We start from the raw sequence: 14063 nt of genomic DNA, 5'->3' as shown, positions 1-14063 counted from the left end.
TACGCCATTCATTTCCACCAAAACTGGGGTCCTTTGGTCAAAACACATACAACTCCATAAAGCCAGTGGCACCATGAGAGGCACGCTGATAAATCAGCAGCAGGGCCACAAACAAGGCCCGGTGCCGGCGGACCTGTGTGCAACAGGACAACTCTATCCGTGAATTTCACAGGTCATTACTCTGGCTCCAGCCATCGCAGCCTCCAGTGGCTCTGGAGACGGCCAGCTTTTTTCTCAGAGACAACAGCTTACTGGGCTTTGTGCGAGCTAAACAAGCGTGTCTGTCTCACAGCAGTAGATTAATGTCTAGATAGAGGGTTTGCTCCTCAGGGAGACCTGTAGAGGAGCCATCCTTCAACCTTTGGAGGCCATTACACAATAACAAAATAACAAAATCTGAGTGAGGGGCTCATTGAATGAACCCTGTCCTCCGAGGCTACAGAGAGAGCCGGCAAGGAGAAAAAGGTATTGGAATTAAGTTGAATTTCCTCAAAACGTATAAACAGTTCTGCAGGATCAAACAGAGCTGAAAGACGATGAATAAAAATAATAAGAAACTGGAAAATTATAAAAACAGAACAGCTAATGCTGCAACTAAAGATTATTTAATGATCGATCAGTCTGTCAAATATGTTCTCGACTATTCATTAAACAGTTTTGTCATTTGCCCTCTTTTAAATGGAAATTCCTTATTCGACAAGCATTCCAAAACTCGCTGAAACTAGAGAATGGTTGGCTTTTTTTTGGTAAAAATGTACAGGATCATCAAAAGAATGGTGCCAATTAATTCTTAGCCCATAGACTAATGGATTAATCATTGCAGCTCTTCAGCAGCCTCCTCTCCTTGCTTTGTGGGACATCACGCAGCTTTAAGAGCGTTTTCATTGAGTTTCATCTGTGAGAGGGTTTGTGTGGTAAACACACAAACCCTCGACACTTCACATGAATGACAGTAAACAACACAGGATCTGTGGCTGGGGCCCCCCCACCCTCCACCCCTGAGGAGAAAGGGCTCACACAAACACGGCATCTGACTGGCTCTTAATTTGTTTAAAGCAGCCCATTCAAACAGGGTCATCAACAGAGAGAAATTCTTGTTTCCAAGGCTGTCGCCATGGCTTGGCCGTGTTGTTTGGGAGGGGAGATCAGGACGCCGCTGACGACTCAGCTGACTTCCAGCACACACAGCTTCACAGAGGCGCCAGGTTGTAATTAACACTTTGCAGATTACGTTTACAGGACCAACATGGTCTGCCTGAGTTTTATTACCGCCTGGGTTGTACTTCAGCCCTCCGGGGATACAAAACGCTCTCTGTTTGACGTTGGCCTGTCCTGTGTGAGAACGTTTGACAGGTTTAGATCGCGGTGAGAGTCTTCTGGCTGTTCACTGTTTCTCACAGATAATGAGATATCTCTGCTTGATTCTGCCAGTTTTCCAGCTATGACTGCACGAAGACACAAGCCGTTGTCTGACAATATTAATCTATTTCTGTCTCCCTATCTGCAGCTTTCATTTATTTATTTGAGCTCACGCTGTTGGTCTAATAGTCTTATTAGGGGAGCAGTGAAACTAATCAATTTCTTGGCAGCAGGCGGCAGACAGCTGGGCAGTGAGGAGTCACAACAAAGTGGCTGATATAATTGCGGTGTAATCATTTTCATGCAGCTCCTCGGCTTCTTCTGAGACCGCAAGCGGTGCTTCAGGTTAACATGCTATGGTAATAAAGCAGCCATTGAAGGGCCCATGACCTCAGAATGTGAGAGCCATTCAGCTTTCATCAGTTCATGCCATTTAGTGCAGAAGGAATTGTCTTTAAACACACAGGCATGCAGTGTATTTATAAAAAAGAAATGGTAACACTTTAGTTTGAGGTACAACTATTAACCAATCACTTGTTGATCATAAGCATGCATATAATTTTGCCTTTCTGTTAATAATTATAAAGCACTTGATAATGCCAGCATAAAGACTGCATTCTACCATTAACTTGATATGTACTGTATCTTGATATCAAATGTTACCAAACAAATATATAAATGTAACATGATTGAAAACAACTTCTGTCTGAGATACAAACAACTTTTTTAGGATCCACTGTTTTGAGGGCATGATATACCATGATTCATTTTGGTTGGATCTAACTATATCAGATTAAAGCTTAGCTAATGTCCTGTGCTAATACTAGCCCTAGTTAACATGCTGAACAATAGTTTTTTTCCATCATGGCAGTTTGCATGCTGCATCTATCATCACCGATACTGGCAGTAACATTTTAAGTGCAGCTATGGAAAGCATCTGCACACATCTGTACCACTAGATGGCACATATCCACTGAAATACTTCAAGGAGGCAGCAGCTGTCATTTGTATTCCTTCAATGAAAATACAAATCTGATGGCTTCCTGTTGTGTCAGAAAAAAATATAGGACTTTGCTCCGGGTAAGAGGAAGTAAGTTAATTAAACCCAAAATAAGAGATGCTTCAAATACAGACTCCACATGCAGCAAATAAAGCCCCGTAAACGACTAACTGTGGCAACTACGACGGAGAGAGTTCATTATAGATCGGAACACAGAGAGGTGTCAGTCTCCACGGAAAAAGCCTGGCTTTCCCATTTATCTCCAGAAACCACATTTGTGTCTTAAACACTTCACACTGAATCAAACTGAAGTGGAAATCCACTCTCCAGACTAGCAGCACTTCTTTCCACTCCATGGCTGCCTGGGTGATAAATCTATACTCTTCCAAACTCTGTCGCCTGCTTCCCTTGTTCCTCTCTTTTATAAGCATACTTCTCCTCCCTCTGATCAGGCACCAGTTTGTTGCTTTGCTCCCAAAAAAGGCTGAAGGTTCAGATCTGCATTGCAATTGAGGCGGGCCAAAATAGAGGTACCTAACATTTGTAAATGAGTCTAATTGAAAAGCAAAATGTTTTACAATTGACTTGATACGTTTTGGTACGGATCCGGTTCCGGTTCACACAAATCAACCAATATAAATTAAGTGTGAAGTTTTACAGGTTTACTGTTAGCTAGGTCATTTGACAGTTCTGGTGATCATACCATTTCATCAAAATCGACGAGGGAAAATCCAATTTCGTGGACAGACAGAAGTTTACGCAGCAATTCAATGTCTCTGTTTGTGTATGTTTTTTGGTTTCACAAATTGCTATCAAAGAAATAACAATTCATATAATTAGACTGCAAATCCACCGCATGTTATGAATAATGACGAACAGGTAGAGACAGGAAGAGAAGGAGGCGTCTAATTACTTAGGGTTATTACTGTGTGCTGTCTCACACTTTTTAATGAGCTTCATTGATGCAAGCACAGCAGTTTTTGATCTATTAGAAAAAATGTTATTAACCACTACTTAGGGAGTGTGTTGCTGTCGTGAAGTAGCGTTGGGTCATGTGAGTTACAATTGGTTTCCCCCGTTTAAGATTACTTCAGTGTTCAACATTGTGGAGGTTTTTACCGAAAGCGATCCACAACCACAATGCTGACGCATGCTCAATGTCCATTGGATATAACCTTGATTCAAATGAAAGATTTCTCTGAGTCTCTAAATATTTTTGGGAAACTTTTTGGATCATCACATAACTCAACAAAACATATAACATACGTTTTTATATATTTTTGTTCAGAGATGTTACATATTATACTTGTTTCCAGGGAGAATGTGCAAACATGTTAACTTGGTTACAAAATGAATTACATGACCTAATACAGACCATTATAAAATCGGATTCTGAACTGATTTCTTTATGATAACCATGTTGTTGGCACGAGTCACAGCATATTGGAAAATGCAGTAAGAATGCGGAGCTGGAGACGGTAGAGGATTAGCTGGTTTTAGCATAGAGACTGGAAACATGGTGAAACAGTTAGCCAGGTTCTTTTCAAATTAAATAACACATCTTGCCAACAACTAAAGCTCACTAAAAACGTGTTGTAGCTTGTTGGTTTAACTCCAAAACAGAAACCTAAACATTTGTGGTTTTAGGAGGAATTACGTGCTTGAACTATTTTGTGACAATTGATAACAATTAAAATGCCATGTACTGCAAGCATATAACCCTGCAGGTCAAAGGTGATATACTGTTTTAGGCAGTTTTCCTTTTCAACAAGTATGATGAAGATAAGTATATTTGCGAGAGACAAACACGCTGACATATCACTGCTGAGATCTGGGATTATGCATTAGGTGTTTCCATGAACCCTACAGCATTTATGTGACATGTTTGTGCAGCACCTTGACAGAAGGCAATTATATCAGCAACGCACAGGCGTGTTAATGAGGGTGCTGTATCATCAGGATGGAGACATGAAGTTGTTTTAGTCTCCGTTGCTGGTGCTGGATGGCTTTGCTCCTGATAACCTTTACGTTACACTAACTTTAGGTAACCCTGCATTTGAGTAAGGCTGCCAAAAGTGTAATTTCAGCTAAACTCTGGCTTATTTTCACGTTCTCTTTTAATGGAAGTTTCTGCTCAACTTAAGATCATTCTCATTTGACTTTCCTCTTTCCCTCCTCAAGTGTTTTGTTACAGCATTGCCTCTTACCCTTCCAGCCAAAAAGCACTGAGTTTGGCCTGGTGTCCTTCATTGGCCAACAGCAGTCTTTCAGCATCATGAAGTGTGCCAGAAACCTTAGCTCTGTCAAGAAAGCTGATCACTTAGGCATAATGTGATATACACGCTAGCAAGAGACCCAACCAGGCACTGCTTCTACTCTGTGCTAAAGTTTAGGAAAGGAAAAACTTTACTAAATGCTTCAGACCTTCATAAACCATTCATCTTGATGCAGAGTTCACATGTAGTCGTGCTTCTCAATCTCCTGCATAATAATTATACAACTCTTTCTTTCTGTTGAAATTAGGACTGTGTCAATGTCAACATCCAGAAAAAGGGGGGGGGGGGGGTATTACCATGCTTATTATACGATATTACCAGGCTTTTATGTTGCTTTTCAGGTTTCTTTCTCCCTGATATCTTTGTTTGTTTTTGTGTTGGTTATATAGTGAGCATATATATATATATATATATCTGTCAGCCAAAATAATGCCAAGTTAATACAAGTTGTTGTTGCATTAATATCACATGATACAAGATTATGGAAAACATCTTTTAACCCTCAGTGACTAAATGATTCTGACCATTAATATCATATCAGCTAGTAAACGATCAAAAAGGGGGTGTTCCTGGAAACAATTTGCAGGAATCCTTAGGAACATCTGAGAAACAGAGATGATCTCTTCTGATCAAACCACAACGATATGATAAGAGAGTATAAATAAATATCCTTTAGGAGGCGTGTGCAGTTGGGCAAGATGACAGGATGATGACAGCACTTGGGAAAGGGTGAACCTGAATTTGCTCGAGGTGCCAGTGGGGGGGTGCTTCGGAGAAACAGGGAGACACAGGAGAGGAATGATGGACGGCTCACACGCCAGCCATTGTGAGAAAATGATAGCAAGGTGCCGCCAACTGAGGCAGTGTGGCGGCCAGCCAAAGCCCCGGGAGAACAAAGAGTCAGGATCCCCTGCCCGCAGAGCCCCAAACCTTCATATTTACATGTGACGCTCAAGAGTTAATTGCAGTGAATTCCTGCACTGGGTGCAAAGTGGGGGCCGTTGTTGCTTTATTTTACATAACAAACACACTGTTTCTACTCATTCCTCTCTGTTTCCAAGGAACATGAACCAAAGATGCAACCGGGGATTAAGATTTTACAAATCAGCTTAAGAGACAAAACTCTTCATCCAAAATTAATAAACTAGTAAATGCTGCTTGTGTTTTTATGTGGTTTAGGGATTGGAGAAGTAAAAGCTGTTTTTGAAGATTTATCGCAAAGACAATCATGGTGAGTCCACGGTGAGCACAAATAGAGGCAGTAGGTTAATACTTGCTAATATTCAGATTATTTTGTCTGTGTTATCACGGTGCTTTCTTCTTATTAACTGCATTGGTGGCTCCCTGAGGAAAACATGAAAGCTCAACACATTCCTCCGGTTACCCCGTGTGTTTGGGAAAAGATTTGTATTTGATATAGCTTCTCGGCAAAATGTTCATGTGTGCGCTTTCTGCTGCTGGAGAGCTCAGAGGCCCCTTTAACAAACCAGACAGTAGTTGGTGGACAAAAGCCAAAATGTGTCAGGGTTGCTACAGTTCCTGATCTTTGGTAAACGAACAGTGCCCTCTCGACTCTGTAGACTTGGCGGGGCTGGCCCGTGCACATCAAAGTAGGGTCTGACCTTGCATACCAGATGAGGTTTGGATTAACGAGCTCTGGACATCAAACAGCAGGATCCCTCCCCACAAGTCATCAAACCCCACTCCATGAAATTTACAGCAGACCAAAAATGCTGGAAATATCAACATCAACCTTGCCACGCATCGTAGTTTGAAGATCGTGACCAGGACGGGGAGCAGCAGCAGCAGAGAGGATATTTCGAAAGCCCTCCAATTATCTGATGTGTGGGAGAGCACAATGAACTGGGCCGCATGCCAAACAGCATCCTTTACCAAACAAATAAAACTTCTGACAGGACGTGTCTGCCGTTCAGAGGACTGCACACCAACAAACTGCTCAGGCGGGGCGGTGATAAATGCTTCTCATAATCAGTGCTCACTGATTTATGTAACTTCATTTAACAAATTACAGTCATACTTGTATGTCTTGTGTGTTCACTCTGGAGCTGTTTTAAACAATATGTTAAAAGGATTACTAGAATCACTTGTATTTTTACAAAGCCACAGTGATTCATATATTAAAAAGGGACTAATTTGGGATTTTAGCTACTTTAATTACTTTGCATATCAATTACATGCACAAAAGCATAACACACAACAGGAAAGAGAAAACCACAAAAAGCATAATAGGGCCCCTTTAAGTTTCAGTTTACAGTTATTTAGGCTGCTGTATTGGCAACTCATTGTGGAAGATTTTGTATTTTCTCACCACAAGGCAAAGTGCAGTGCCTTGCTTTGAAGACCTTGAAGCCTTTCATACAGCCGATCTATCTCATTGGTTGGCTATGAAAGGTCAGCAGCAATCAATTTGACATCATTTGAAACACTGTGCTATTTGGAAAGTTCAAGCAGAGCTTCCCCCTAGTAGGATGGCTCCGCGCTCTCCATACGAAAACAACGGCAAAGCCAGCACTGAGCGTCTTTACCGCTAACCATGCAAAGGCAGCCTCAAACATGCTAGCGAATGGCTTGCTCAGTCAGCGGAAAAGGATTGCAAAAAAAACTAATTCCAACAATCATAAAACGGCATACTAAAAACAATAGCTTCAGGTAATGGTCAAAAAGGAATTTGAAGAGAAAAAAAGATACTTGTCAGCATGTGCTTGGTCACAGATCTGACAAAAAATATCAGTTAAACCGAAACGACCATTGAAATTGTGCTTGTTGCTACTAGCAACAGAAGACCTAACTGAAACCAACTGCCAGTGGCACACACAAAATGTTCATATATAGGAAATTCATATATAGGACGTTCATATAGGAAGTATAGGAAAACTAACATAAAGGTCTTTCTATTTGATCATAAACTAAATTATTGGAGGAAAAAATTAGGCGTCAGGTTTATATCTGAGGTGTGTGAACCACATAACAGCTGTTCCCTGTTCCACAACACCTGTCTTCATTCAGGGATGCTTCCCTGAGGCCTCTGCTGCAGCCACAGCTGGACAGCAGCTACTTTATATTTGATCATATTGACAGATGTACGCAGACAAATCACTCAGGTCATTAAAGCAGGGTTTGTCTTCACTGACATATAATAATGAAATGCAAGTTACCATCACTCAGAAAGGTTTATGACAGATCTTAGTTCTCTAAATGAAAACCGAATAAAAAAGGTTTCATTACCAGGAGTCACGAGGGTGGCACATTCTCCTTTTTGTGCAGGCTTGGTCAGTATCTCTATTCATTTATCTCAAAAATATAAAGGCAGGAATACAAACTTTTCAAATGTGTGCTTCATTTGAGGCAAGAATATTTTGGAAACGATCCACAGTTTAATGAACCAAAGTAACCATGCATATAGAAGACTATTAAATTACGATATAAAACATTTTAAAAAGTAGGATAAATAAGTTTAAAGCCGGTATTATGGGCTGTATTTACCACTTAAAGCTGTGGATATATATAATATTTGTCAGTAATCCCAAATGAAGTTCTTGAAACAAATACATTTTGAAAATGAAGTTCTTGTGTTGAATGTAGAATTTTGTCATGTCTTTTTAAGTTCAAATGATTTCTCTTGTGTGAAATGTGTTTCTCTCTCCGGTCAGATCTCTCTCTGGGCTGCCAGCGTTGTGAAGATCAAAAGGTATGTTTTTAGCTTTCATCATGTTATTATAGAGTTATGGTACAGTGGTGACCTGATCGTTACAGTACATCCTTTCATGTGCTCAGCTTTTAACGGCATTATTTGAAATTTGTCATTTTCGAGGAATAAACAACCCCTTAGCTCTGACTTTTACAAACTTAGCTGGCGTGCTTTTTGCATTCGTGATGAAGGTGCCACAGAGGCTACCTTTGGACTATTAACGAGCCAGACTGAGTTATTTTAAAACTAATTGTATCATCTGTAATGAAAAATGAACAACTCATGTTTGATATTGTTGGCATAGCTCACAAGGAGAAGTTTGCTTTGATCAGGAAAATATCTGAGCCCTGTAGGAGAATTTAATCAGCAACAAGGTTTTGGCTTCAGAATATCTCCAAAGAAAAAAAGAAAGTTGATTAGGCTGCAGAGGGAGGGAGTAGAGGAGCAATAAAATGAGCCTATTCCCAGAGAGATCATTAAGTAAATGGATTACTGGCGGCTAAAAGCATTACATCGCTGTGCATCTGAGCTACGGGGATGTGCGGACAGCCGAGCCTCGCCGAGCGCCACGCTGAGCGGGCGACGCTGAGAGCTAAGAGCGGCTCAGGAGTGACGAAGGGCATTAGCAGCCCTGCATCCTGCAGTCTGCAGCTGGTATTAGCAGGCACCAAGCGCTCTGTCAACACGTATTACTACGCACACAAATCATCTGACCGGCGTCAGCACTTTGCCTGCGCTTACAGCAGGATACCTGAGGGAGAGATGGATAGAAATGACTATTTGGTTGTAAAAAAAAAGAAGAAAAATGTACAGTGAGATGACAGGGACATGGAAATACACTCAGCAGGACACTAAAGACAAAACAGGTTGAAATATAATAGATAGCAAGAAAACATGTCTAATGTCAAAAGATTTTTCTGTAGCTTTCTTCACTTTGTGTACCTTTTTGTTATAGGGTTGTTGTCAAAATATATTAGTGAATAAATTCAGAGCATTATAGAGCATCCTTTTTGGGGCGCCAGTTGCTCAGTCTGTAGGGACTTGGCTTGGGAACTGAAAGGTCGCTGGTTCAAATCCTGATCAGAGCAACATTTTGGAGTGTGGACTAGTAGCTCCACATCGGTGGTGTCCTTGAGCAAGGCACTAAATCCCCAACTGCTCCCTGGTGCCGGACAACCTGGCAGCCTCTTCGCTCTGGCACCTCTCTATAAGAATGCATGTGTTTGTGCATATCTGTAATCAGACCTAATCTCCATAGGTCCTATGCATGTGTGTATTTGTAATCTGATAATACAATAACAGAGTGGAAAACTTAATTTCCATCTTATCCTTTCAGTTGCTCAACTTTTAACAGTTCTATTTTAAATGCGTCATTTTCATGGAATAAACATCCCAATCGTTTGACCAGTATCAGCACTAATGGCGAGAAGGATAAAATATTTGAAGAGGAATAACTTTAGTTTAGAAAGGCTGCATCTTTACCATGTGTTTGGAAAAATAATAAATATTGAAATATTATCAGTGAGGTGACAGGGGAATGGTAATAGATTAGGAAGAAGACCAACATAACAGACAGAATAAGGTTGAAATATAATAGAAAGTGGTGGGAAAGTTTATATGATGTGTGTATTTAGGGGCAGCTGTTAACAGCCTAGCCTTTAATCCCTTAACGCCCTCCTGACTATGACAAATAAACCTGAAATAGGTGGATATCCACACAGCTTGTCAACTGCAAAGCCTGACCATCATGAGCCTTGTGCAGCAGGACAAACAGAAAAGACAAAAGGATCACTGTCAAACAATGCGGATCCAACACAGACACTCTTACATGAAAGGCTATTTATTATTGTTAGTTTAAGCTGTATAGTGGAGATCATCGCCCTTACGCCGCTATCCGGTGACAAGTACAGGGGATTTGTCTGCCGCATGTGTACGTGCAGAGGGCTCTGAGGCTAAGGAGCATCATTACGGGGCTAAACACAAGTGAAACAAAACACAGGCTTTCTGGTGCCCCACAGTCTACCCCACTGAGCAGTGGCAGAACAGAGGGAGGGGGGGCTGTGTTTAGGCAGTGTGAGGGAGAAGCTGCTACGCAACAATCAGAAGCTTAACGCAACTTATTTATTGAAAACTATTCTTTTTACTTCTCATATTCTACATGACCAACCAGTGGCTCCATCTTTATAAACTCATGGTTCAAACACACAGGGCTTTAGATTATGGGAACATTTGCAATATTTCCTTTTGTTGTGGCTGTGAAGCTGTTAATTATGTTTTTTTTTCTAAATGTAAAAAGAAGTAGAGTTCGAGAGTGCAAGAGATTAACTGGCATCATCAGATCCAGTAGTCAGTAGTAGTTATGGTGGTAGTAAAATGAGAGGGAAGGTGCACGCCTGCCAAATATGAAGCAATCCTAGATTACACAGTGGTGGAAGAAATATTTAGATCTCTGACTTCAGCAAAAGTAGCAGAGACACACTGTTAAAGTACACAATAACTATTATTAATGGTTTATACGCAACGCAAAACGTTGTACCTTCTTTATTTCAGAAAATACTGCACTTCCTACTATCTAACAGCTATAGTTACTGAATTGTACTTCTTCTATTTGAACCCTAATAACACATGCTACTTAATAAAACATGATGCACTGCAGGATCTAAAGCAGTATATAAAGTAGCTAAGCTCCACCTCTATCATATTTTATGAGCATACTTTGAATCTGTTTCATGGAGTTTTTGCTTTTTTGTCACAATTTTATTTTACTTTTTTGCTGCTAATTTCTCATTGTTTTAATGTGTTTCTCAATGTCACTTTCATTTACCATCGATCCATCCTTTAATCAATTACCGTTGAATTTCTCAAGGTGCATTTAACTGCAGTTTTCCTACAGGAAAGACCCCGGGGTGTTAATCTGTATTTGAATAGCGCTGTAGACCGTTTCTCCATGATTGATTTATATGAAAGAAAATAACCTGTAATGGTGGAAGATATTCAGTAAAACACTCCTTGCTGGAGTATCAGCTGGGCTCCTGCTGGCTGCAAATAGAGAGGGGGGGCTGTGCAGATGAAAGAATGAGAGCTGTTAGCAGCTGCTGATTCCTTCAATCACTGAATCCCTGCCCCTGCCTTTATCAGCATGTAATGGCTCTGATGTATGACTGACGCTTTTATAGTGATTAGATAGTGTTGGTTAACCAGGAGAGAACTAGTGACCACATGTTGTGAATAAATCAAACATTGCAATAACATATTGCATTATAAATCCAATATACAAGAAACCTTTTTTCTATTACTGGTGGTGCCACATACATTCATTGAAACAAAGTACACCGTGGGTCAGAATATAAGTGCAAGATTGTAAAAGTCGTTAATGCGTAAAATGGTGTTAGTGTGAGAACTTTACATTGTGCACAATGTGGCAGGTGACTTAAAGGTGTCCACTCATTCAGGATGGTTGGAATTGACAGAAAGAAGAGACAGAATAAAATAGTTTTAAAGTCATTTCAGTGTCGTTTTATTGTACGAATATAAAGAATAAATAACACATTTCCTTAATTTACAGGATAAAACAAGTCACCGATACCCGGCTGTATCAATAATCCACGTTAAACTCTGAGGTCGATCTGCTTCATCCAAATATGGAAAAACAGCACGTGGCTCTATGCGCCATATCTCCATAAATACAAAATATATAACCATTATTCTCCACAAATAAAGTAGGCTCTGGTTACAAATAATACTGACTTTGTACAGGGAGCTATATATAACTGCATGGCACCGCATATACAGAAAATACATTCCTACACTCGGTAGTGCACGTGAAAAAGGAATCACAAAAATATTGAGCTTATAATTTATAATTCAGAGTCTTTGTGTATTAACTGGAACAGGAGCATTTGCAGTCTGTGATGATCGGGTACTGCACCGGTATCCAGGCGCATTTCAGCCCCCCTTTCCTCTGCACGCATCTCCATCTCAGTATCGTCAGGTGGGTCGAGTTCGCGGGTTTACACACCATGCCCTCCGGAACCGAACACGACCTTTTACTGAGGCAGCTGCCCACCCGCACGAACCGCGGCCAGAACCTGTTCCCCAGGTCGGTCCACGTGTACAGGACCGGGCAGAAGGAGTACGCCCACAGCCACTGCTGCAGCCGCCGCTTCAGTTTCTTACTGGGCTTGTGCTTCTTCCCAAACTGCACATCGAAATCCAGCGCTCTGATTTCTTTCGGCAGTACTCCACCGGCCTTTTGGAAATCATAGTCATCGAGCTCATCGTTCCCGGTGTATTTGTCGTCCACGGGCGGCAAAACGGACAAATAGCGGCTGTCAAAGTCCCCCAGCACGCTCTTCAGCTCGGTCTCGTTAAGGTCCCGCTCCCTGGGATCGAACACCGGGTCCGGGTCCTCTTTTAATTCCACTAGCGGCAGACTGTCACTCGGGATGGGACGCAGAAGTAAGTAGTGCTGACAAGTCCCCCTGTCAATCAGCAGTCCGAGGGACAGCACCAGAAGATACATGGCTACACACTGCTGAGTCTGATCCATGGCAGAAACCTCCAGTGGTGGGATCAACGCGCACTGGGAGAAGCTAATGGGACACTTTCTTGTGCGCAATTACGCGTGAGCCGTATCCAAAATTGCGCCTCGAGTGTCCCTTAAAAAACACAGTTTCCCATGATGAAAGTCCGTTTCAGAAATGTTCATCCAAAATTATTTTTTATGACAAAGTGTGTGACAGAATTCTCGCCTCATGATCCGTGCGCGCGGCATGATGCTCCACTTGTCTCCTCTACAGAAACGCACTGAGTGCACCTCCGTTATATCCTCCTCACGGAGCGTGACGTAACTCGCGTGCCCCCTCTTTGAATGTGGGTTTGTTGTCTAGGAGGAGATCCCCAATACCTCCTTCTTCCACCGCACTGAGGGGGGTGGTGGTGAATGGGGGGCGGGGGTATGCAGGGAGAGGAGACGCCCCCTGTCGGTTTTCCAGACATCCTTAAATCAGTCTCACAGTGGGAATGATTGTTGAAGTCTCTCATCTGGAGAATCCTTCTGCTGGAGCTGCAGAGCACCCAAAGGTCTCAGCGCAGAGTCTGAAGCCTCCCAGAACATTCTGAACTTTTTTTGACGTAACCAGGAACATTAATTTATAAAGTTCTTAGGTACAACTTTGAGGAATTGTAAATCCCATTTCATGTTACTTTATATATTAAAATGCTACACTGCATTTAGTTCATACTTTTACTTTAATAAAAGGATCAAAATATTTCTCTGACCACTTCAAAATCTGTTGTTCAATGGTTCTGCTTCAGCACAGAATTAATGACGCAATGATATCAAGTTTTTCTGGTTTAACTGAGAACCTTTCAGGTGTATTTAAACTCAAATTGTACCTGACGAACACAGACCTAATCAAAAGCATGGGTCAACCAAACCACTTGATGCCTATCTGATATAAATGTGTCTTTCAATGCAGGTTGCAATAAAGTGTAAAAGAATATGTAAACTATTAGTACCATATTAATTTGGACATTATGGTGACCTATGTTCCTATGGTCAAACATCACTTTATAATAAATACACTTCCAGTATATTACACTTACTTTAGAAGAGCTCAAAAATGACCATGCCTGTTCAGACATTTATTGTTAAATAAGTTAGAAATGTATCCTCAATAAGTTAATTCATCCAGAGGTCTTATAATTATTTAAGCAT

At 41.2% G+C, this 14063-nt stretch overlaps 1 protein-coding gene across 1 annotated transcript; it reads right to left on the bottom strand.

Moving 5' to 3' along the window:
* Positions 1 to 11864: 11864 nt before the first annotated feature.
* On the bottom strand, positions 11865 to 13227 carry LOC307015301 (noggin-like). Its single transcript, XM_079643816.1, has one exon. It carries the CDS (start codon positions 12891 to 12893, stop codon positions 12225 to 12227), a length of 669 nt encoding a protein of 222 aa, XP_079499942.1. The 5' UTR covers positions 12894 to 13227; the 3' UTR covers positions 11865 to 12224.
* Between the last annotated feature and the right edge of the window lie 836 nt (positions 13228 to 14063).

The sequence above is a fragment of the Notothenia rossii genome (assembly GCF_949606895.1).
Source record: "Notothenia rossii genome assembly, chromosome: 8".
NCBI classification, from domain to species: domain Eukaryota; kingdom Metazoa; phylum Chordata; class Actinopteri; order Perciformes; family Nototheniidae; genus Notothenia; species Notothenia rossii.
This window is presented reverse-complemented; position numbering and strand designations above follow the sequence as displayed.

Bases quoted from the DNA above. Each gene is read 5' to 3' on its own strand.
- LOC307015301 (XM_079643816.1), bottom strand. From the start codon at position 12,893: ATGGATCAGACTCAGCAGTGTGTAGCCATGTATCTTCTGGTGCTGTCC.